We start from the raw sequence: 26,444 nt of genomic DNA, 5'->3' as shown, positions 1-26,444 counted from the left end.
GATACTTGAAACAAAGCAGCAAAAGTAATTTTACATTTTAGATTTGATTATTACTGCTTAGTTTTAGTAATTTTAGAAATGCTGTATGATCCAAATTTTAAAGATATTGTGTGAACAATTGTCAGTCGTTCGCTCAAGATTAGTTGACACTTAGTTGAGACTGAATGACCTTTTATAGTGTTTGCTGTTTGACATTCAGTGTATCCAATACAATTAAAGCATTTCAATGTTTTCAGTTTTTGGAGCAGTTGCGTGCAAACAGAAAGAACCTGAATCAGCTTCAGCTTCAAATGCTGGAACAGCTTGAGGGACAGTTTGCCTTGATGCGACAGCACCAGCAGCAGGTAAGAGTGGTTAGTGCCCTTCAGGAAAGGAATTTACATAATCAATCTGCATGGAGCTGACTTATTAATGCCAGACTAAAGAAATAATGATATAGTAATAAAGCTACTCAGTTGTCCAAAGTAAGTTATTCTAATGTTAACACGTAAATGACAGTTCTCAATGAATAAAACATTAAACTTGCTATCTTTTTTCTGCTTTTTTTCTGATCTACTTTTGTATTTTGTACTTCATTCTAATGTACAAGGTATTTACTTTTTAATTTTTAAGCTTTTAAAACATTTTATTTTCTATGTCTGCTAGTTCTGCTGTTAGGCTAGATTTCTGGCATTTGATTTGCTGAAAAACAATTCTTTTGGAGTTGGTTTGAGCCATAGGCTTTTGATATTTAAAAACTGTCTTGGATGGGAAATACTAATAAAAACTAACAAAAAAAAGTAAATTGATTGTTTCTTCTATTGCTTGTCATCTAAACCATCCATTTTCAAAGTTTGCTTTGTCAGCTAAACAATTGTCTTTGATTTAGGGTATAAATTCCTTCTGTATTTCCATTATGGTATGCTTCAACTAAAAGTAGCATGTTGCTAGCTGTTCTCAAGAACAAATGATGAATTAGCCTTACGTGGGTTGTGCTTTTATGAATTAACTTGTGCAGTTTGAGAGACCTAATCTGTGTTTTAAATACCAAGAGAGAAAATGCTTAAAATCTCAGCAGGTCTGACAGTGTCTGGAGAGAGAACAGAGTCTGGATGTTTCGAGTCTGGATGACCATTCGTCAGAATATTTTGAACATGTAGAGTTGTAGGGATAGGGCCTGGGTAAGACGCTCCAAGAGTCGGTGCAGACCCAGACCAAATGCAGCCTCCTGCACTGTAGGGATTCCATGATACTTGATTACTAAGTTATGACTTTTCAGTTGTATGAAGGTTGCATGCAATATTAACATCAGTGGTTAACGTGAGATCTTTTTTAAAAAAAAAATGAATGCTAATGCTTCCTTCCCATTCTCTGTTCAGTCCCCAAGATTATGACATTCTGATGATCTTATGAACTAAAGAAATTGAGATGCACTTTTGGATTTTCTAATTTGGGTCACTCTTAGTGTCTTCAAAAAATGAATAACTATAATGTGTTTTAATTACTTTTTTTGTGATGTCAAGATGCCAGTAATGCCGGGTATTGAAATGATTCACTTTGAATAATCTTTCTGCTTTGATCCAGATGAGACAGGCAACAGTTGCACAGGTACGGCCTACAGGAATTCCTAATGGGCCAACGCTTGGATCATCACTGCCTACAAACTCTATTTCTGGTCAGCAGCCTCATGTCACTCTAACCAGAGTGCCTGATCGTATTGTTCAGCCTGGAATCCGTCCTGTCCCTCCTGGACAGTTAATGGCTAACGGACCTTTTCCTGCTGAAACATCTAGAGGCCCAGTAACATGCAGCACTATGGGAATGCTGGGTAATACAGACACTATTTCTATAGGCAATAATCATGTGACAGGAAGTGGAAGCAATGGAAATGTGCCTTACCTGCAGCAAAACGCACTAACTCTACCTCATAACCGCACAAACCTGACCAGCAGCGCAGAGGAGCCGTGGAAAAACCAACTTGTTAACTCCACTCAGGTAAATGATTGCTTAAACAGCCTTTTGTTTAAGAACTAATTTGGTGTAATCAGTTCCATTCAAAAGATTGTGTCACTCAGTTTAGTAGTGGCCCGGCATTGTAAATATTCCTTTTTTTGAGGCTGTAACTAGTAAGGTCAACAAATGAGAATGAGTAGATATGATTTACTTGAATTGTCAAAAGGTGTTCAATAAGATGTCACACAAACAGTTAATATGCACAGTGGAGTTGTGAGTATATTAGCAAGGATGGCTAATGGACAGAAAGAAGAGATTAGTAATGGAGCATTTTTGAGTTGGCAGACTGTAACAAGTGAAGTGCCACTAGGATGGGTTCTGTGACCTCAACTATCTACAATCTATGTTAACCAACAAAAAAATTGAGAATATTGTATTCACGTTTTCTGATGAAACATTTAGGTGGGAATATAAATTGTGATGTGGTTGCAAAGAGGCTTCAAAAGAATATAGACGAGTAAGTGAACAGCAAGAAGTCAAATAGAATATGTGTGGGGTGTTCGGCGTTATTCACTATGGTAGTAAGAATGAAAAAAGAGAATCTCTGAAAGGAGCACGAAGTTAACATTCAAGTACTGCAAGTAATTATGAAGGCAAATGGCATGTTGGCCTTTATTGCAAGGAGATTGGAGTACAAAAATAAGGAAGTCTTCGACAATCGTAGGGGACTTTGGTGAGACCAGAAATAGAGTAGTGTGTGAAGTTTGGTCTCCCCTTTTGAAGGAAGGATTTACTTGCCTTTTAAGGGGGTACAGTGAAGGTTCACTTAACTTGGTTCTTGCGAGGGTTGTCCTATGATGAGAGACTGATGAAGTGGCAATTGGAACGACCTATTTCTTTTAGCACAGATGTCAATGATGAATAAGCATAGATGTCAAACGATGGAAAGATTAGAGGGAAGATGAGGAAAAATGTTATCGCCCAGAGGATGGCAGAGGCCTGGAAGGATAGTAGAGGCAGAAACTTTAGATTCATTTAAAAAGTGTCTAGATATGCACCTGAAGTTCTATAATATCTTGGGCTACAGACCAAGTGCTGGAATGTGAGTGGCTCCTTTTTATGGCTGGTGCAGGCAGGATATAAACACAGTAAGAAGTCTCACAATGCCAGGTTAAAGTCCAACAGGTTTATTTGGTAGCAAATGTCACTAGCTTTCGGGGCTTTTCCCCTTCATCAGGTGACGAGGGTTGAATTTTCACAACAATGGAGCGACCGCAATTATTTGGAACAGACAATTCCAAAGCTTCTCAACCGCTTTGAGTGAAGAAATTTATCTGTCTTAAATAATGACTCCATTAGCCTGATGTTATGCCCCGTTTCCTAAATTTCCCACCCAGGAGAAATAACTCTAGTGCATAAGCTTCAGTGAGATCACATCTCATTCTTCTAAACTCCAGATGTAGTAGGCCAAATTTAAAATCATTACAGCATAGAAAGTGACTAGTTGGCCCATAATGTTCTTGCTGGCTCTCCCAAGGAGCAATTCCTGTACTGCCACTCCCCTGCCCCCTCTCCACATTCTTGCACAATCTTCCTTTTCAGGAATTCAGAAAATTTAGAAGATATAGAAACCTTTGGCATATCCTGCCTGTCATGATGTGGAGATGCCGGCGTTGGACTGGGGTAACCACAGTAAGAAGTCTCACAACACCAGATTGTTGATATTAAAGGATATGGATAGGAAAGTGCAGTTGAGGCAAAAAAAAAGCCGTGATTTGTTTTTGCAACAGAACAAGTATTTCCTTAATTGGCAGATGGCTTCGTTTTGTATTTACGCCAAATCCCAAGGTTTGTGCATTGAAGTACATTGATCTTAATTCTTCGAAAAACAAATATTTCAGTATAGTTGGAAGTTGACTTGGAGTACTTTATACAAATGGCCAGCAGTTCCTATAATCTGCCATTTAGGTTTGGTTATTTCAGATTTCTTATTTAAATATGCAGGATCAAATTTAGGCCTAAATTGGTTTCATTCACACCTTTTGTTAACTTGTGACATGCTATCATAAATTAGAACACTTCCAAATCTTTGGCGCCCATATCCCAACTTCACCAAGTCCCTTTTACTTGTACCTTGATGCTTATTGACCTATATTGGCACCCAGTCCAGCAACACCACAGTTAAAATTCTCAACCTTATCTTTAAATCCCTCCATAGCTTCCTTTCTTTGTATCCTTAGCCAGTCCTACTATCATTCATGATCTCTTTGCTTCTCTAATTTTGGCCCCTTGTGCAAACCTTTTTTCAATCTCTCCATTTTCAAAAACCATACTTTAGCTGCCTAAGCTCTGGAAATCCTTCTGTAAACTTCACCATTCTGCTTACCTATCTTCCTCACTAAATTCCACATCTTTGGCCAACCTTTTAACATAAGGAGCAGCAGGCCCTCTGGCCCCTCGAGCCTGTTTCGCCATTCAGCAAGATCATGGCTGAACTTTTCGTGGACTCAGCTCCACTTATCTACCTCCTTACCATAACCCTTAATTCCTTTACTGCTCAAAAATCTATCTCTTTGCCTTAAAAACATTCAACAAGGTAGCCTTAACTGCTTCACTGGGAATTTTGGTCAGCTGTCCTACATCTCCTGTAATTTAGTGTCAAATTTTGTTTGATACTGCTATAGTGAAGTACCTTGAAACAAAATATGCAATATTCAGGACGATATTTAAAGCAAGTTGTTGAGTCACTTTGCTCTCTGTGCCCACAACCCAAAAATTTTTGCTACAGAACATAAATTAAAATGAATTATCTTAATTTTTTTACTTTGAAAGCTTACTATTTTATTGCATTTTAACATTGAAAATAGAACTGCATTGTTTTTAAAAACGACTCTTACACTTCTATTATACAGTATTAGCTATAACAGTAAATGATTTGTGTAACTCAACCAGTTTATTAAATGAGCAGCCATACATATTTAACATCCTCATTATGTTTACAATGAAAATGTAGTTTTCCAATTTAACCAGCTCCTGAGTTTATCTGGTCATCTAATTTCCTTTCTAGTCCTCAAAGCTAGTTGACTTTATCAATGGTTTTCCCTGCTTAGACGTTGGCTCTGCTTTCTAACTGATGTAATCACCTCCATATCAAAAATATAGATTCTTGACCCTCCCTCACCAACCACCTGGATGAATTTTTTTGTTGTTTCCGTATTCCATACTTGCTGCTTAGTAACCCTTTGTTTAGATCTCACCACTCAAGTCTTTTCCCTCGCAGTCCCAAAGCAACCTCAGGTGGAAGACATGAATGGCATCTTCAGATTGTTACGTCATCCCCGCCTCAGCCATAAGAGTTGAAACATTTATTCTATCCCTCTCCATCACTTTTCCTTCATTTGCATGGAACTGATCTGATTGTTCCCACTCCTGTCTATCCAAACGTAGCCACAACATCTACATTTTACGCTGTTATCTCTCACCTCTCCAAGGAGAGATACTTGACTCTTTCCTCTTCCTTATTGACATCCTGTTCTTCTCAAACATCAGCTAGCAACATGGGGATAGTTTCCCCATATGCCAGTGACACCTAGCTCTGTCCCTTTGCACTATATCTTGAGCTATCCGGCAACTTTTCAAAATTCTCTCTTTTTTAATGTTGTCCTTGTTGACTCCTATTCTTCACTCTTCATAAAATTCACCGTGGCCAAAATTCTGCTGTCGTATGAATTTTGTCCTGTTTACTCATTATTTCTACTGTTGTATACCTGCATTGGCTTCCTGTTTAACAGCATTTAAAATCATGTTCTCGTCTTTTAATCCACATTCACCACCCCATCTCTTTTTCTCCCATTTTCTTTTTCTCAACACCTTACCATTGTCAACAGCAACTTTAGATTGAAAGGTCTTAGTCTTTCTAATTGTCTCCACAAACTACTCAGCCTCTCCATTCTCCTGAGAAAAAAACTCTCATGATTTGTCTTCAACCAATGTTGTGGTCACTCTGTTAAATCCACTTCTAATTTCTGTTTTCTATCGTGACTTCTGTATTCCTCTCTGTGAAGCACCTGGGTTCTTTTAACATTAGAGGAACTAAAAAAATGGAAATTGTTAAGAGTGCCTGCTGTTTCTCTTTCAGGGGCTGAACAAAGGTCAGAGTTCACATTCGGCAGGTCCTAATGGTGAACAACCTCTCTCTTCCACTGGGCGTTCCCAGCATTTCCAGGCAGCTGGCACTGGTATTCAGAATCAGGTTGGACATCCTGCCATGCCTAACAATTCACTAACAACACAAGGGGCTGCTCTCAATCACCTCTCCTCTTACACTGCTACCTCAGGTGGACAACAAGGCATTACCTTAACCAAAGAGAGCAAGCCTTCAGGAAATGCAGCAACAGTGCCTGAAACAACCAGGCATTCTGGAGGGACACCAAACAGCACTGCCAGCATAGAGGGACTTCCTAATCATGTCCATCAAGCTATAGCAAATGCTGTTTCAAGTTCAAGTCATGGAGAGTCCAAGTCACCAGGTGTACTTAGTTCAGACAATCCTCAGCTCTCTGCCTTGTTGATGGGGAAACCCAGTAATAATAACGGGGGTTCTGTGTCTTGCGATAAAGTCAACAATATCCATCCAGCTGTTCACTCAAAGACTGAGAATTCAGTTGTTTCTTCACCATCATCAGCTGTTTCTACTGCAACTCCATCTCCTAAATCCACTGAACAAACTACTGCTAACAGTGTTACCAGCCTTAACAGCCCTCAGAGAGAACTGGGACATACGGTAAATGGGAAAGGTGTAGGGGAAGACTCTCAAAGTCCCTGTAAAATGGACCCACCATTAACTGCTCACAAACCTAGTCCTCAACTTGCATCTTCAACCTCTGTCTCAATATATCCCAGTTCATCAGAAGTGCTAAAGGCATGCAGGTAATTCTGTTTATTTAAAATACTGTTTTAACAATGTTTAGTTTTTATAAGAAAATGTTGTTACTACTAAGCTGACAATTTAGAAATACGTAAAATTACAATCAGTGTGGGTAAGGTTTGGCAGCATCAAAATGAAATCTCTCAGTTTTATTTACAATGTCAATGTTGATATAACCATGCAATTCAACCTCATAAAGAGTGACGATGACCACTGCAAATCAAGAGCAATCACGATGCAACTTCAGTAACTCTTTCATATTTCTCAAGCAGCTAATGATCCAGTTAATCAGTTTGAGAGTCAAGAGTTTGCTAATTTGATAGTGCTCATATTCGTATGTAATAGTAAAATGAGAAGATTGCAATTTACTTGAGACCTTGCATGTTGATTTAATATAAATTGCCATTTTATTGGTGCAATAAATGATTCAAATAATGATGGATTTGTTAAGTATAAATTGTACAATGATGTAATCAGTGGTTCCCAATATTTTCTGTAACATGGTACACTTGAGTGAAACAAAAACTTCCAGGGTACACCCACTTTTTTCTCAACTGAATCGATTGCTCATAAATGTCACATTTACTATGGTTATGGCCTCATTAGACTGGAATACAGTTTACCCAACCTCTCGATAATACAATCCTGCCATGCCTGGAACAATTTAGAACACCCTTTATTGCACTTCCTCAATGGCAATAATATTCTTCAAGGTAAGGGGACCAAAACTCTGGGTGCAGGATAATCATTTTTAAGCCCGTGAAAGCCTCCAATATTACCCCTCTTCCTATGTCAGACTGCTCAAGGGCCTCACAGTCCCTTATCCTGAATTCTGTACCTATCTTTTCCTTTGAGTGAAAACTGATGGAAGAATTCATTTAACATCTTTCCAATGTCCTGCGGCTTCACACATGCATAGTCCCTTTTGTCTCTAATGGGCCCTATTCTTTCCCTGGTTAACTTCTTCCCCGTAATGTATTTATGATGTGGAGATGCCAACATTGGACTGGGGTGGGCACTGTAAGAAGTCTCGCAACACCAGCTTTTGGAGCACTGTTCCTTCATCTGAAGGAGCAGTGCTCTGAAAGCTTATGATTCCAGATAAACCTGTTGGACTTTAATCTGGTGTTGTGAGACTTCTTAATGTATTTATAGAATATCTTGGGATGCTCCCTAATTTTGTTCATAAGTTTTTTGTTGCCTCCTTTTTGCTCTTCTAATTACTTTCTTACGTTCCTTTTATATTTCCTGAATACCTGTAGGGTCGCAGCTGGATTGCTCCATTTGGACTTGCTAAAAGCCTTTCTTCTCCACCCTATCCAGTCCTAACTGTTCACCATATCTGTGCCCTTCCTAATTTTATAAACTTCTATCAAGTTGCTCCTCTGTCTTTCCAGTTTATTCAATCTCTCCTTATAGCTAATATCCTCCATACCAGGTAAACTTTTCAGTACTCCCTCCAAAGTCTCCACATCCTTCTGGCAACCAGAATTGGGCATGACGTTCCAAATGTGGCCCAGCCAACATTTCATATAACTGTAACATAATTTGCCAACTTTTATACTCGTTGCCTTGGCTGACGAAGGTAAGAATACCATATGCTTTCTTCACCATCTTTTCTACCTATGTTGCTACTTTTAAGGATCAATGGACGTGTACTCCCAGATCTCTGTGTCTACGCTCCTGATAGTCCTGCCATTTATTTTATAGCCCCCACCTAAATTGAATCTACTAAAATGCATCACCTCGCATTTGTCCGGGATTAAGTTCTATCTGCCATTCCTCTGCCCAGTTTTCCAGCCTATCAATATCCTGCTGTATATCCAGGGTTCCCTGAGCTTATTGCTCCTACATTTCTCCATTGAATTGGTGTACTCAATATAGGATCGGACACTCGTAAACCTTTTTTCCCTGTTATTTATGTGCAGTTGACTTTCAGAGTCTGTCTTGCAGCCGCAGCTCACTTGCAAGTGGTGTGCACACCAGTTGGGAACCCCTGATGTATTTTTTTTCTTTTTATTTGTGCACTAGTTTCCAGGTTTCAAAGTTTATCTTTTTTAAAAGCACTGAAGTTGACTAGGTGGATAATTTTGACAGATAAATGTCATCCAAAGTGAAATTGATTATGTGAAAAATTAAAATGTTCATCTTTTCATGTAATGTATTTGAACAAACTACTTAAATAATTGTAACAAAAATACAATTTGAGAAATCGTTGCACTGTAACAATCGTTACCTGTAATAATCCATTGTTTGCTGGAACTGAGAGAGAGAGAGACAGAGCTAAGATTTTACCTGTTAAAAACCTGTTTAAAATAAGTTTAAAGCACTTTACTCTTTGTAGAACTGTTTAAAGCATTTATTTATTGTATTTACTGCTTTAAGAATTCTGAGGGTGTGGTGAAAAGGCATTTGTGGACCAGCCTGCTTTAAATCAGCGCCAGGTTTAAAAGGAGGCCTGGTGTAGACAGCGGGCAGCGTCTGAGCGGGCAGCGGAGTGAGGGGGAAGCAGAGTGAGTTAATAGGGCTTAATATCAAAAAGGGCTTGAGGGGAAAAAGGCCAGGTGAGTTTGTTTGAAAAAAAAACAAGGAAAAAAAAAAATTTTTTCAAAACTACTACAGCAAGAAACAAGGAAAAAAAATTTTTTCCCATAAAAATTACAGTGAATAATGGAGGGGCATGTGATGTGTGGTTTGTGTATGATGTGGGAACTGGCAGACCCCAGGGTCCTTCCCAGTGACCATGTCTGCAGTAAGTGCAGGTTGCTGGAGGAGCTCCAGCTCAAGGTGGATGAGCTGGCCTCTGAGCTACAGACACTGAGGCTCATCAGCGGGAGAGAGGGTGCCCCTAGACTGGCTAAATCTAAGGGTCAGGGACAAAAGGGGGCTGCTGGGAGGAGGAGGAAGGGGGGTGAGGAGCGGAGGCCTCAGCCTCTTAATCTGCATAACAGGTTTGAGGTTCTTGCTTCCAGTCTGGAAGAGGACGAGGCAGGTGAGGTTGGTGAGCAAACTGCACACGGTACAGTGATGCAGCAGGACATAGGCAAAGAGAAGGGGAAAAGGAACGTAGTAGTGATTGGAGATAGTGGGGTGAAGAGTATTGACACTGTCCTTTGTCACAATGACAAAGTGCACAGAAGGGTGTGTTGTCTGCCTGGTGCTCGGGTACAGGATGTCACAGCTGGGCTGCAGAGGAACCTGGAGTGGGAGGGTGAGAACCCGGTCGTTGTAGTACATGTGGGTGCCGGCGACGTAGGCAAAGTGCGGACTGAGGATCTGCGGAGGGAGTATGAGAAGCTGGGAATGGAATTAAAAAGTAGAACCGACAAGGTGGTCGTCTCTGGGCTACTGTCTGAACTGAGTGCAGACGGGCGTAGGGTTGACAGGATAAAGGAAGTGAATGGGTGGCTCAGGGATTGGTGTGGGAGGAATGGGTTCGAATTTATGGGGCATTGGCACCAGTATTGGGGTAGGTGGGACTTGTTCGGGCGGGATGGGGTTGGTCTGAATCGTGCTGGGACCAGAGTGTTGGCGAATCGAGTAAAGAGGACTGTAGACAGGGCTTTAAACTAATTAGGGGGGGGGAGGGTGCGAGGGTAGGTGACGCTACGAGGTCTAAAGTTAAGGATAGGGTACAGGTAAGGGAAGAGGCCGAGGATGTCCCAATTGGTGGCGTTACGGCAAATAGGGTCCAGGTGAAGGCTGGGATGAAAGCGCTTTATCTGAATGCACGAAGCATTCGGAATAAAGTGGATGAGCTGGTGGCGCAGATCGACACAAATGGATACGATCTGGTGGCCATTACAGAGACGTGGCTGCAAGGTGACAGGGACTGGGAGATGAATGTACAGGGCTATCAAGTGTTTAGGAAGGATAGGCAGGAGGAAAGAGGGGGTGGCGTAGCTCTGCTGATTAAGGATAGTATCAAGGTGGTAGCAAGGGATGATATCGGAGCCAAAGAGCAGAACGTGGAATCGTTGTGGGTGGAGATTAGGAACAGCAAAGGGAGGAAGACGCTGGTGGGTGTCGTCTATAGGCCCCCGAATAATGATCTGGAGGTGGGGCGGGCTGTTAACACGCAAATAAGTGCGGCGTGCAGGAATGGGACGGCAGTAGTTATGGGAGATTTCAATCTGCATATTGATTGGTCGACCCATGTTGGACGAGGTGGGCTCGAGGAGGAGTTCTTGGAATGCTGCCGGGATAATTTCCTTGAACAGTGTGTGTTGGAGCCGACGAGGGAGCGAGCTATCTTGGATCTGGTGCTATGTAATGAGGCGGGTAGAATTAGGGACCTTGCGGTGAAGGATCCTCTTGGAGAGAGTGATCATTGTATGGTGGAGTTTCTGGTGCAGATGGAGGAGGAGAAAGTGGGTTCCCGGACACGCGTCCTTTGTTTGAATAGAGGGGAGTATGGTAGGATGAGAGAAGAATTGGCGAATGTGGACTGGGGGAATGTGTTGGAAGGTAGGTCTGCTGAGGAGCAGTGGAGGATCTTTAAGGAGATCTTTCTTGGTGCTCAGCAGAAATTTATTCCGATGGTTAAAAAGGACAGTAGGAAGAGAGGTAATAAGCCGTGGATAACGAAGGAGGTGAAGGAAAGTGTTAAATTAAAAGCGGAGGAATTTAGAGTAGCTAAGAGCAGTGGGCGAGAAGAGGATTGGGAAAGGTTTAAATGTCAACAAAGATTGACAAAGAAGTTGATAAAGGAGGGTAGGAGAAGCTATGAGGCTGGGCTAGCACTTAATATAAAAAAGGATAGCAAGAGTTTTTATAAATATATAAAAAGGAAGAGGCTGGCTAGGGTGAACGTTGGTCCTTTAGAGGATGAGAAAGGGGAGCTAGTGGTAGGGGATGGGGATATGGCGAAGGTCTTGAATAACTTTTTTGTTTCTGTCTTCACGGAGGAGGACGTGAATAATTTGCCGGGTGTTAGCGATGGAAAGGTGGTAGGAATGGAGGGTCTTAATGACATTACTGTTACTAGAGAGGTGGTGCTCGACAGACTGGAGGGGCTGATTGTGGACAAGTCCCCAGGACCGGATGGAATGCATCCGAGGGTTCTGAAAGAAATGGCGGAGGTGATAGTGGATGCCTTGGTGGTTATTTTCCAGACGTCGCTGGATTCCGGGGAAGTGCCGGAAGATTGGAAAACGGCTAATGTTACGCCGTTGTTTAAGAAGGGTGCCAGGCAAAAGGCGGGGAATTATAGGCCGGTTAGTTTAACGTCTGTGGTAGGTAAAATGTTAGAATCCATCATTAAGCAGGAAATTGCGAGGCATCTTGAAGGGAATTGCTTGATAGGGCGGACGCAACACGGTTTCATTAAAGGGAAGTCGTGTCTGACAAATTTACTGGAGTTCTATGAGGATGTGTCTAGGGCAGTGGATAGAGGAGAGCCGGTGGATGTGGTCTTTCTGGATTTTCAGAAGGCGTTTGACAAGGTACCTCACAAGAGGTTATTGCAGAAGGTCAGGGGACATGGAGTTGGGGGTAGGGTGTTAGCGTGGATAGAGGATTGGTTGTCAAATAGGAGGCAGAGAGTGGGGGTCAATGGGTGCTATTCGGATTGGCGGATGGTGACTAGTGGGGTGCCCCAGGGGTCGGTGCTGGGGCCTCAGCTATTTACCATTTATATAGATGATCTGGAGGAGGGAACCGAGTGCAGGGTGTCGAAATTTGCTGATGACACCAAGATTGGGGGAACGGCAAATTGTGCGGAGGGTGTGGAGAGTCTGCAGAAGGATCTAGATAGGCTGGGCGAATGGGCCGGGAAATGGCAAATGGAATTTAATGTTGGCAAGTGTGAGGTGGTCCACTTTGGTAGGAAGAATGGTAGGAAGGACTATTACTTACGTGGCGAAAAACTGCAGCAGGCGACGGTGCAGAGGGACCTCGGGGTCCTTGTGCATGAATCGCAAAAACCCAGCTTGCAGGTGCAGCAGGTGGTCAGGAAGGCGAATGGGATGCTGGCCTTCATAGCGAGGGGGATTGAATATAAAAGTAGGGAGGTCTTGCTGCAGCTGTATAGGGCATTGGTGAGGCCGCAGCTGGAGTACTGTGTGCAGTTTTGGGCGCCGCACCTGCGCAAGGATATTTTGGCCCTGGAGGGAGTGCAGAGGAGGTTTACTAGGCTGATACCGGAGCTGAGGGGATTGAGCTATGAGGAGAGGCTGAATAAACTAGGCTTGTACTCATTAGAGTTTAGAAGAATGAGGGGAGATCTCATTGAGACGTATAAGATGATGAATGGGATGGATAGGATAGAGGTGGAGAGACTCTTCCCGCTCAAAAAAGACAGTAGGACTAGGGGGCACAGCCTCAAGATAAAGGGGAGGCGGTTTAGAACGGAGTTGAGGAGGAACTTCTTCACTCAAAGGGTGGTGAATCTCTGGAATTCTCTGCCCGTTGAAGTGGTGGAGGCTGCCTCGCTAAATATTTTTAAGAAGCGGGTTGATGGGTTTTTGATAAGAGAAGGGATTAAGGGTTATGGGGAGAGGGCGGGAAGGTGGAGCTGAGCCACGACAGATCAGCCATGATCTTATTGAATGGCGGGGCAGGCTCGAAGGGCTAGATGGCCTACTCCTGCTCCTATTTCTTATGTTCTTATGTTCTTATGTAATCAGTTTAAAATATGGTTATCACTGCGTCATCACTCAAATGGGGTTATTGTAAATGCTGACTTATAGAAACATTTTTCACACAGTTTTATAACTGGTGTTGTCTAGTCAATCCAAATCAAAGAATTATTACATTAAAGCAATATATTGAATTTAGGTTTGAAACATAGAAAATAGGTGCAGGAGTAGCCCATTCAGCCCTTCGAGCCTACACCACCATTCAGTATGATCATGGCTGATCATGCACTTTCAGTATGCCACTCCTGCTTTCTTTCCATCCATCTTGATCCTTTCAGCCACAAGGGACATGTCCAGCTCCCTCTTGAACATATCTAACAAACTGGACCCAATAGCTTTCTGTGGCAGAAAATTCCACAGGTTTGTAACTCTGAGTTCTTCCTCATCTCAGCCCTGAATGGCTTACGCCTTATTCTTAGACTGTGACCCCTAGTTCTGTACTTCTCCAATATAGGGAACATTCTTCCCACATCTAGCCTGTCCAGTCCCATCAGGATTTATATGTTTCTATGAGATCCTTTCTCATTCTTCTAAATTCCAGTGAGTACAAGCCCAGTCAATCCAGTCTCTCTTCATATATATATGTGTGTGTGTGTGTATATATATATATATATATATATATATATATACACACATTATATTCTGCCATTCCAGGAATCAGGATGTGGAGATGCTGGCGTTGGACTGGGGTAAGCACAGTAAGAAGTCTGACAACACCAGGTTTAAATCCAACCAATTTATTTGATAGTAAACTCGCAAGCTTTCAGGGTTCAGTCCAGGGAACCTGCGCTGGACTCCCTCAATAGCAAGAATCTCCTTTCCCAAGCTAGGAGACCAAAACTGTAAATAATACTCTGTGTGACCTCACCAAGGCCCTGTATAATTGCAGCAAGACATCCTTACTCCTATATTCAAATCCTCTTGATGTGAAGGCCAGCAAGTCATTAGCTTTCCTCAGCATCTGTGTACTGCATGTCAGCCTTCAGTGACTGTTCCACTGTGACACCCAGGTCACATTGCATTTCCCCTTTTCCTAAACCACCACCATTCAGATAATCTTTTTTCCTGTTTTTGCCATCAAAATGGATAACCTCACATTTATCCACATTATGTTGTATTTGCCTCGTATTTTCCCATTAAGCCAGTCTGCCCAAGTCACTCTGCAGCATCTTAGTATACTCCTCATCGCACATCAGCTTAGTGTCGTCTGCAGATTTGGAGATATTGCATTCAATTACTTCATCCAAATCATTAATGTATATTGTGAATAGCTGGGATCCCTGCACTGACCACTGCGGTATCCCACGAGCCACTGCCTGCCACTCTGAAAAGGACCCGTTTATTCCCACTCTCTGCTTCTTGTCTGCCAATGAGTTTTCTATCCACACCAATGCATTACCCCCAGTACCATGGGCTTTAATTTTACTCACTAATCTCTTGTGTGGGACCTTGTCAAAAAGCTTTTGAAAGTCCAGGTACACAACATCCATTGGTTCACCCTTGTCCACTCTATTGGTCACATCCTCAAAAAATTTCAGAAAATTTGTCCAGTACTTTTCCCTTTAGTGAATCCATGCTGACTTGGACTGACCCTGTCCCTGTTTTCCAAATGCTCAGTTATTACATCCTTGATAATTGATTCCAGTATTTTACCACCACTGATGTCAGGCTAAACAGTCTAATTCCTTGTTTTCTTCCCTCCTTTTTCAAAAAGTGCGGATACATTACCTACCCTCTGATCCACTGGAACTCTTCCAGACTCTATAGAATGCTGGAAAATGATTACCAATGTATCCACTATTTCTAGGACCATTTCTTTGAGTACTCTGGGATGCAAAGCATCAGGCTGTGGAGACTTGTCGGGTTTTAGTCTCGGCAGTTTGCCCAATAACATTTCGTGACCAATAAGGATTTTCTTCATTTTCTCCTTCATGCTAGACTCTCTTGTGAGAAACACTTTTAAAGTCATTTGGTCTGCAAGGGGAGGCAGTGGCATCATGATTTTGTCACAGGACTAGTAATCCAGAAACCTAGGGCAATGAACTGGAGTCCAGGTTTGAATACCACTATGACAGATGACAAAATTTGAATTCAGTAAAAATCTGTAATTAGAAGTCTAATGACCACCATGAAACCATTGTTGACTGTCAGATTGAAAAAAAACTCACCAGGTTCACAAGCCTTCTTTAGGGAACGAATATGTCATCTTTACCTGGTCTGACCTACAATGTGGTTGACTCTTAAATGCCGTCATAATGGGCAATAAATGCTGGGCCAACCAGCAATGCCTGCATCCTAAGAACGACTTTTTTTAAGAAAGGGTTTTTCAGAGTAATCTATATATTTGATTGTGTGGCCTTTTGTTGGCTAGTTCATCCATTCATTTATTAGTTTTTGCTTTAAGGTTGGATCCATTGACACTATCTGATATCTTCTCCAGAGTATTTGAAATAGCTGAATTTGCTTTAAATACCCTAATCTGATTGTTTCATTTCCATATTAAGACTGTTACAACTTTGTAATTTTCCTACATCAAATGTCCATTCACTAATTTGCAACTGAGTACTGATCTATACCTAGCTAAGTTGATGTACTGCCATGATTACAGCTTAACTTATCTAAATATTTTAGCAGAATAATAACAGTAACTGGAACAAATGGTGCTTACAATCTCACATTTTATGCATGCTTTGTGAAAATAAATTCAACGTATAGGCCTTGAAGGCAGCAGTTGCAAATTTAAGAAATGATAGTAATTAGTGCCTCAAAAGGATATAGTTCAAGTTAACATTATTCCTTTGTGATGAAAAATATATGGTAGACCATTAATCCCTAAAAATGTCGCCCTGTCCTAGCCGACCTCCCAGTACAGATTGAAATAGGGTAAATGGATTGTTTTTCCTGTCTGTAGTGTCGTCTTCCACTGCATCAAGTTCTTTATGATCAAATATAGTTTTATTTTTATTTGCTGTTTTCTCCACTCATTTTGTAGAGGAAGGTACTCCGAGCAGATGGGTGGTCTGCTAATGCATTCTACCTGTATTGTGGCACTGCTAATATAGGCATAAGCTTTTACTAAAAATAGCAATCAGTGGAAATTATGGCTGTAACTCGTTCACACTTTCTCTTTGATCTGTAATTGTGGACTCCTTTTTCTGTCATCCTGTTGTAACAAGTTTTTCTGTGGAAAATTTCAAAGTTTGTCTGATTATACAAAGGAGGCCAGCATGTAATTTTAAGGTTAAAGATGTATTTTGACTGTCTGCCTTAGTGAAGTGGTCTGGGGAGCAGCTTATTTTATATACTGAAAACAGCCACTTGAAAGTGCACAAGAATTCTCTGTCCTTTGCTTGCAACCTCACCATGGTGGTATGGTTAATCTGGTTTTTGTTTCAATTATTGTATGGTCACTAAACACATCTGTCAGTCTTGGTATATCTTCGTTAGATATGCCATAATTCTATTTCGAATGCAATGTAAAATTAAAAGAATTTTAATGGACTCGAGTGCTTTCGGGGATGTGTATTGGTTGTAGGGAGGCTGTAACAGACATGATTGATTTCTGTTGAACTGTAAACTGTATGTTTCACTTTTTACAGCAGCTTTGAATCCCCTGTTGTGTACTTGATAAAAATTCTTCGGAAAATATGCTTGACAATTTTTTCTTATCTGGCAAGGAAGAAATCGACATGCATTACATAGTAATGAATTTCAATATGATTTTTTTCATCATTGAATTTGTTTGTAAACTGACAAATGCATGAATAACATTCCATTTCATAGAGATTGCTTCAACAAATCTTTCTGTATTAACTTTTATAATTGGTTAATAACATTTTTCCGCTTGAATTTACCCCAAACTGGGTAAAAACAAATCTGAATTTTTGTGCTCATCAAGTTAAGGAATGTTTCTGTTAGAGGATGGGGACTTTCCACTTAATGTCCATTTGATCACTATTGACCATTTCCAAACCAGCCATTGTATGGTTCCTCAGGATGAAATTGGCCAGCCACTGCTGGATAAAACTGATTTGTGATTTGCAGCAGACCTACCAGGAATTGAACACACACTGTTTCACGTTACACTGGACCCTCAACGAATTAGAGACTTTTATCTCATCAGTCTGGTTGAGGTTTATGCTGGCCAGGAGGTTAAAGACCAATCATGTCACCTCAAATACTGTTAGTTGCAAATACTTTAAGCCCTTGCCAAATAATTACTGATTGACTTGTGTTCAAATTGCCTTTGAAATAACCCTTGATTATGACCTCTTTTCTCTTTATTCTTTAAAAAATTAGGTTAAATTGTGTGCAGATTTATTTTTTGCATTATTTAAATATATGCTATGAATCTTTTATTACATATTTTGTTGACTGTACAAGATGCTCTTCGAAAGTATTTGAATATATGAGTTTGCTTGAGTTTTTTTACTTCCATTCTGTACTGTTTTATAACTTGTTTAATCAACACAAGATAGCTTGGGTATAAGTCTAATGGAAAACGTCTTAATGACACTGCATTTTACTGATAAATGTGTGTACCAAATACAAAATGGGGCTAATAATTGTAATAGTACAAAATTAATACTTTTTTTCAGAAATCTGGGGAGAAATGGTTTATCTAATAGTAGCATTTTACTCGATAAGTGTCCACCACCTCGACCACTACCACCACCACATCCACCGCTGCCAAAGGACAAGCTAAATCCTCCTACACCTAGTATTTATGTAAGTAGGACACAGCATACTGGTTTAACTTGAAACCAGTGATATGTAGTATTTGTATGTAAGTTTTTTTTTAAGTAACAGATCCAAGCAAAACCATCACCTAAATCTAATGTTAAGTCAAGATCTGTACAATGAATTCAATAATCGATGTAATTTCTAGATTTTGACTCAAGTTAAATATAATTTTGAATGCCGGTTGCAGGTTTTTTTGGTCATGTGCAGCATTCAAAAATGTTGTCAAATATTGCTATTTGGACTTTCTTATATTTGAAGCTCAATTTGTATTTTAAAACCTATTGTAAAACTTTTCTTTGTGCAGTTGGAGAACAAGCGTGATGCTTTCTTTCCTCCACTTCATCAGTTCTGTACAAACCCCAACAACCCTGTTACTGTAATCCGTGGCCTTGCTGGGGCTCTCAAGCTAGGTAGGTACTGTAATCTGATTGCAAGTACCATAGTATTGAAATTCCTTTTTTATAAAACTCTTTCTCACTTCAAGATTGGTTTTTCAATAATGTTGCCATATTGAAATAATTATTTACTTCACTTCAGTTTCACCAACAAATTGAATTCTAATGCAAGACAAAAATGTATAGTCACATAGGGATAAAAGTAGGTTATTTTTCCTGGAAAGCCATTCAGAATTATTATTTCTCTTTTGATATCTCAATAAGCTAAATATTTACACAGATTATAAATTTATGGTGTTACTCCAAGAGAGTGTGTTTAGGTCATTCTGCATATGCATGTGCTGTTATACATCAGTTCAGTAAAAACTTGTTAGTTTCCTGAAAATTGCTTTATTTAATCAAAAGTAGTAGTTGTGACTGAAAATGTGTTGCCAATCCTAGATTTAAATATCTTTCCTTTACAGTCCTGCCAGCCACCAAGATGAGCTGCAGGATGCTCTATCCTTGACATAATTGTTTCACTTCAACATATTTAGTTACCTTATTTATACTTCTGAAAATTATCATAAGAATTGTTGTTTGAACAAAATAATTTGCTCAAATGAAAAGATACTGAGGGTGTGATTGAGTAAGAGAGCAATAATGTTGTCACCGGTACTGCTCCAATTCCCACACTCAATGTGATGTTCTTTGTAGCCAAGATGATATTTTTCCCCATCCTGAAATAGGGATTTTTTTTTTTGACTGGGATCCTACTCTTATCTTGCAACATAGGCCAAGGAACAGAAAGTAACCAAGATGAAATCTAGAATTCTAAAATACTAATGGGCAATTTTTCAATAAGTACTGCTGGAAAGAAGTCAGCAAGCTTTTTTGGTGGGTGGAGGCATGAGAAATTTTAGAACTAATCTAAGTGTTGCGAGAACTTTTTCCTCATCAGTCTGTTTCTACAAGTATATACACGGCTAGTTACGTAAATCTTTGTTCTCATAAAGCGATTCCTGATAATTCAGGAGCTGATCAAAATCAAAGTAGCATATTCAAAAAATGAATTGCAGAGGGAAAGAACATGGAAGAAACTGATTTTTAAAATTTTTATCATTTGTCGTTTTGACAATAATTTGCACTTAAAGCGGTTTTGTACTATAACCACCTTGGGTTTCACTAAGTGATCTTTATTTTTAAAATGTAGAGAATTGTCAATCAATGTTACATAAAATTGAGATTGCATTCTGAATTTGTACTACTTGTTTCAATTCACTGCATAGAATATCTTTGCATGAAATCATTTTGTATTCCTGTCAGTCGCTGTTACACTACATTATTTAATTTGGTATATCCTGTCATAGGGTTGCTATGATTCTATGATATTTAGTTTCTTTTAATCTAGGAAAGTTCTGATTTTTATCAGATGCAAGTTGTTTTTTTTGCAAAATACCTTTGTCCTTGAATTCTCTTACCATATGCTGAACCTAATTGAATGGTGAAGCTAGTTCCAGGTTCCCTAGTCTGCATGACCTGCCTTGAGAACACTCATAGGGATTTTCAAATGCTTAGCCAATTAAAGGCCAGAGATCACAGTCTAACCTGGTATCACAGGCGAGGTTCTGTTGCAGGAGAGCCAGTGGGAACCCCTCCAGCACTCTGCGATCGACAGTCCCAATGGGCAAGTTGGGTCTGCTGATCTGGTGATGGAGACTGAGGGGGAAGGAGAAGGTATATTTATGTGTATTTTTTTAAAAATCCATAGCTGCCTAGCCTTGATGAGGAGCAACCACTCCAGAGGATGGCCAGTGGCTGCAGTTATGACCCAGCTGCCATTGTGTGTGTGTGTGTGTGTGTGTGTGTGTGTGTGTGTGTGTGTGTGTGTGTGTGTGTGGAGGGGTCATCATCCATCAGGATTGCACCTCCTGCTCTGAGCTTGTCATGCAAACTGGGCTGCAGTTTCCATTTGGCACAGGCACGGAGCTTATTAAATTTAATTCCCTTCAGTTGGCTGCCTGCAGACAGCTGATCCAATCCGGAGCCACTCAAAATGGCTCAAGGCTGGGATTATGATAGAGGACCGGCATGGATGCTGATGTCTTCTCCATCAGCCTCTAATCCAGACCCTTGAACTCTTTTAAAAATTCTGACTATGGTCTCTATTTTCCAACTGCTGCATGGCATTGCAGTGCAAGAACCTTTTGCAGAAAAAGCTTTCTAATGACATTTTATTAAAATATATTGTGCTCACCACTAATAGGAGAAAGCTTGTTATGCTCAATTATGAATTTCTGTCATATATGATGATGTATGTAAATCTCTGGCCCAAACCTGCACAAATATTTTTGTAAATTCTGTAGATTTGCATCAAGACTCTTTTTAATGAGGCTAAGATGATTGGCATTTTCAATAGAAAAATGTAACAAGGAAACTTAAATACCTACAGTAGTAGTAATGTTTTATTTGATCTCAATCTGTTCAAAAATAAAATATTAATAGCAGCTGTTACCAACTGGACTCAACTACCTAACAAATTTATGTGTTAGTTAAAAAATATAATAGTTAAAGGAAGATGGAGAACCTGTTGCTTCCTAGAGAAAGTCAATGTGCAGATGATTGTCACCTCCAGCCTGCTTCTCTTGCAGTCTCAACTGTCCTGAAGTTTATCTTGATTTTTAAATTTTAGGCAAATGCAACTTTCAAAATGTTATCAACGGCTGTGCATGCAGACATCAGTTTTAATAATTTCTTTCTGTTCTAGATTTAGGTCTTTTTTCCACCAAGACTTTAGTAGAAGCAAATAATGAACATTTAGTAGAGGTGCGGACACAACTATTGCAGCCAGCAGATGAAAACTGGGACTCCACTGGAACCAAGAAGATCTGGCGCTGTGAGAGTAGTAGATCACACACCACAATTGCCAAATATGCACAATACCAGGCCTCATCATTCCAAGAATCATTGCGGGTTAGTCTTCTAGTATCTGAGATTAAATGTACCCCATAGCACAGTAATAATATACTTTTACTTCAACCAGATCTTACTTCAATTCTTTTTTAAAACATTTGATTAGAAATGTAGAAAAGAATATTTGGTATTTTCTCCATTCTTTCCAGCTCCATGACGAGCTTGGCTCCTCCATCAGTTAACAGCATTAACACTATTTTGCTCACCCTCTAATTACTAATTTATTTATTGGAATCCTTGCCATATTTATCAATGTATTCCTACTGCAAACATCTTTTAAGCAGAATGTATAATTACTTTAAAAAAAAATCAGTTCTGCATATTAGAGAAACAATATGGATATTATGATTAATATTGAAAGCAGTGCAAGAATTTATCTGTATTTAAAACTGAAGGAAAGTGTGACATTGTACAGATTTCTGTCTCCACAGCACTAAAACTTTATTCTGGCACATTTTCTGGAAAGTGAGGTGGTACTTCAATATAGTATGTAGAAATAGTTTGTGACATTAATGTCATTTTTTAATGAGCTCCCCAGCTCCTGTGGAATTTGAAACATGTTTGTTTATGGATTTTTTTAAGGAAATGTTCAATTGGTCATTTATGATTTTTATCTTTAAATGGGGAGTCAAGGTTTATGAGAGACAGATAACAAAGTGGAATTGATCAGATCAGTCATAATCTTATTGAATGATGGAACAGAGTTGAAGTGCTGAATGGTCCTATGTTCCTGAATCTTTTTGATTTTTTTTTAAACCAACTACATCTTGAGACGATGACTTCAATGGCTAGTTACATTGTAGGCACCACGTGATAAAAGCATAAATATATACAGTGAAACTGAATATAATGCCAGAAGTATTTATTATTAGTGTTGATCTGTTCATTGAAAAACATATTCACACAATCCATAGGACCTGCTCAGATATTTATAATCTGTATACACAGAGTCCAGGAAAGGATAAAATAGGCAATTCGCTCTAATGATATGTTTATTTCAGTTTGTTGATTTGAAATATGCTTCTTGCAGGAGGAAAATGAGAAAAAGAGTAGTCATCACAAAGACCAATCAGATAGCGAATCCACCTCCTCCGATAAGTAAGTTTTGCTACTCGGGTTTAACAAATGTTTAATGGACAATAAATGTTTTTAAAAATCTTACAAAAAAATTATCACTTTTTCTTAAACAGTGGCAGCAAAAAAAGGAGAGGTCCATTTAAAACTATCAAATTTGGGACCAACATTGATTTGTCAGATGAGAAAAAGTAAGTTTTTGCATTTATTTTTTGAGTGAAATGTTCAGCACTTTGTGTGATCATTACAGACTGACATTTGATACTTTATGATTTCAGTGAAGTTTGTAATTATATTAATGTAAAGCATAATGTGTGGTTGGAGTGTAAATTATCACAAAAAGACCACTAATGTGAATGCATCCGTGTTAAGGAAGTGCCCCAAAGCCTACCTGTGACCGGTATTAATGAGGACAATAAATTTGAAAGGGGGCCTATTGGAATTAACTGCTAAAAGAAGGCTACCTTTTGAAGAAGAACAGTCCCCAACTAATTTGCTTCAAACACAATAGCATAAATTCAGCTTGCTTTAGCCTGCTGGCTCCTGAACTACTTCATCAACAAGCAGAATTGCACACCGTTTTTGTATTCACTCTTGAGTGGCAGTGTGGAGTAGATAAAGCCCTGGTTTAGTCAAAGTTATTTGTAGCAAATGTCGTTGAATAGAAGAAGTGGCAGCTTTTTTATTCTTTCGTGACTGTGGGCTTTGCTGGGTAGGCCAGCATTAATTACCCACTCCTACTTCTTAAGCTGCTGCAGTCCACATGGTGAAGGTACTGACACAGCTGTTAGGGTAGAAGTTCCAGAATTTTGATCAGCAACAATAAGAACGGTGATATATTTCCAAGTTAGACTGTTGTGCTTTATGGAGGTGAACTTTGAAGTGATAGTGTTTCCATCTATCTGTTGCCCTTGTCCTTTAAAGTGGTTGAGGTTTTAATAGTCTTTCCTGGGATGTGAATATCACTGGAAAGACTAACATTTGTTGCGCATTCCTAAATGTCTGACAAGATGATGGTGAGCTTCTTGAAGTACCTGCACTCCATTTGGTGTAGGTCCACAATGCTAGTGGAAGGGAGTTCCAAGATTTTGACCCAGAGATGGTCAAAGAACACCGATATCGTTCCAAGTCAGGATTGTGTGTGTCTTGGAACAGATCTTGCAGGTGGCGGTGTTTCCATGCATTTGCTTCCCTTTCCCTTCGAGGTGGTAGAGGTCACAGGTTTGGAATGTGCTGTCTAAGGAGCCTTGGTTAATTCCTGCAGTTGATCTTGTAGATGATACACACATATACTGACACACACACACACACACACACCCCATTGTCACTGTGCAAAAGTGATGGACAAAATTAATGTGGAAGGTGGTGGATGGGGCGATAGTGTAGTGGGCTGCTTTGTCCTGGATGGTTTCAAACTTCTCAAGAGTTATTGGAGCTGTATTCATCCGGGCAAGAGAAGAATAACTTGTGCTTTGTGGATGGTGAACAGCAGGTGAGTTACTTGCTGCAGAATTCCCTGCATCCAACCTGTATTTGTATGGCTGCTTCTGTTCCGCTCCTGGTCAATGGTAACCCCAGGATGTTGATAGAGCAGAATTATATGGTGGTAATGCCATTGGTGTTAGATTCTCCCTTGTTGGAGATGGCCATTTCCTGCCGCTTGATTGGTGCACATGTTACTTGCTATGTATTAGCCCTCATCTGAATATTGTCCAGGTATTGCTGCATATAGACATGAACTGCTTCAGTATCCGTGGAATCATCAGCAAACATCTCCACTTCTGACCTTCTGATGGAGGAACAGTCAGTGGTGAAGCAGCTGAAGTTGGTTGGAACCAGGACGTACCTGGCAATTTCCACATTGGGCAGTTGCTAGTGTTGCAGCTGAGTTGGAACAGTTTGGCTGGGAGCATGGCTAGTTGTGGAACTTCAATAATAAGTCTTCAATAATGTTGTCAGACCCAATGCTTTGCAATATCCAGTGTCTTCAACCATTTCTTGATGCAACATGGAGTGAATTGAATTGGTTGAGGACTGACATCTGTGATGCTGGGGACCTCAGGAGGAGACAGAAATGGATCATCCACTCAACACCTCCGGCAAAAGATGGTTGCAAATGCTTCAGCCTTTTGCACGGATGTGCTGGGCTTCCCCATCACTGAGGAAATTGGTGGAGCTTCCCGTCCGGGTTGTTGAATGTCTGCTACCATTCACAGCTGTTGTGGTAGGACCGCAGAGATTAGATTTGATTTCTAATTGAGACTGCTTATCTCTATATCTACTGCATGCTGTTTACACTGTTTGCAGCTTCACCAGGTTGATACCCTGTTTTCTGCTGTGCCTGGTGCTGCTGGCACACTTTCTGGCACTCTTCGTTGAATCTTAAGTTCTGTTTTCTATGCTTTTTCCTTTGTTATTATTAGTGAAATTGATATTACAAATGATGGAGCACTGTATCTAGCTTAATAGTGCAATAAAATTTAAATAATGTTGCTTTTCATCTGTTTTCTCCACCCTGTACAATGTGAGAAATGTATGTACTCTGACACCCATTCTTCGGATAAATGAATACCATGTGCAGCAATTGTTTCCCAAGGTTGTTACCAAAAGTAGCTTCCATCAGAAAATAGAACAACTGTACTATTTCCAAAATGTTATCTCAGCTTTTTGAGCTTGGATGTCACTGCATTGATCTAATATTGTGACAGAAAATAAATCCCACATGTCTAAACAAATAGATATTTTTTCTTTGGATTTCTGGGTTTTTATTTTGCCCATTTGACAAAACTGATCGAATACTCTTAGAGACTGTCTAGTTTTTTTATATGATGAAACTATATTGTATAAACCCCTGTCCCAAAGTGATTTCAGACTAGTTGTTGATAACTAACTGTACTTGTTTTGCTATACTTATGAGTGGTAAGGCAGACCCGAATTTGGCAATGGCATCTGGAACCATTGAATCTCCAACTCTTTATTCTGTGTTCTGAAATTAGCTGGAAGGGAGGGCATGCTTCCTTCTTTGTGGGAGGAGGAAGGGAATGAGTAACCATTCAGCTTTGCACCATTCCAGATCTGTCTGCCATTATTTATCCCATTGGGTGGGCGCTGCTAATCACTTGATGGAGCCATGAGATTTGGCCTATCCAGGATAGGGGCAAAGCAGAGCTCAATGCTCCTTGGGGTTCAGCAGAGCTGAAACAAAACATCCGTGCAGATGTGATTCCATGATTGGGCAACACTTGCTGAAAGTCCTGAAAGCCCTGATAGCCATAGTAACAACTAATTTGAAATGAGCACTTGAGCTTATTTACACTTACTGGAAGTGACGCACATTCATATACAGGGACCCATTCTTTGCAAACGAGAGGAGCATATCCAAGCACTGCAGCATTATTAAATTACCTGGGAGCTTGGGGAGCCTATTCAAAAACAGAAAATGCTGGAAATTCTCAACAGGTCTGACGGCATCTGTGGGGAGAGAATGGAACCAACTTTCGAGTTAAGATGACCCTTTGTCGGAGCTGATGTTGCATTGCTGGCATTGGGAAAACTGTACCCCATTAAGTGGCAGAATCATGCCCGCTGGCAACAAGATGCCAATTAAGCTCATTCGTGAGCACTTGTAAGCAATTATCCTTGAACCTACTGGAAGTTAGTGGTGGCTAAGGGCTGTAATGGAACTCTTGCACCTCCTTCATGACTGCTGAACACTGCCCAAATCTGCCAGGCTTGCCTACTTGTTTGTAGTTGAGGCAGGCGGGAACACACTGTTGTCAGGTA

At 40.2% G+C, this 26,444-nt stretch overlaps 1 protein-coding gene across 2 annotated transcripts in view; it reads left to right on the top strand.

Annotated features, from left to right (window-relative positions):
• The window catches only part of kdm6a (lysine (K)-specific demethylase 6A), a 233,402-nt gene that overhangs the window by 176,702 nt on the left and 30,256 nt on the right, over positions 1–26,444 (top strand). For both annotated transcript variants that reach the window (XM_080203828.1, XM_080203827.1), the window contains 8 exons: positions 237–344; positions 1,564–1,974; positions 6,071–6,861; positions 18,096–18,225; positions 18,545–18,650; positions 21,382–21,587; positions 22,618–22,685; positions 22,778–22,852. In XM_080203828.1, the coding sequence (XP_080059954.1) occupies positions 237–344; positions 1,564–1,974; positions 6,071–6,861; positions 18,096–18,225; positions 18,545–18,650; positions 21,382–21,587; positions 22,618–22,685; positions 22,778–22,852 (1,895 nt within the window). The remainder of the gene's footprint in view (positions 1–236; positions 345–1,563; positions 1,975–6,070; positions 6,862–18,095; positions 18,226–18,544; positions 18,651–21,381; positions 21,588–22,617; positions 22,686–22,777; positions 22,853–26,444) is intronic.

This window comes from Carcharhinus amblyrhynchos, chromosome 15 (assembly GCF_965287045.1).
Source record: "Carcharhinus amblyrhynchos chromosome 15, sCarAmb.v2.hapA, whole genome shotgun sequence".
Classification (NCBI taxonomy): domain Eukaryota; kingdom Metazoa; phylum Chordata; class Chondrichthyes; order Carcharhiniformes; family Carcharhinidae; genus Carcharhinus; species Carcharhinus amblyrhynchos.
Note: the sequence above shows the minus strand (reverse complement) of the source record. Positions and strands in the feature narration are given on the sequence as shown.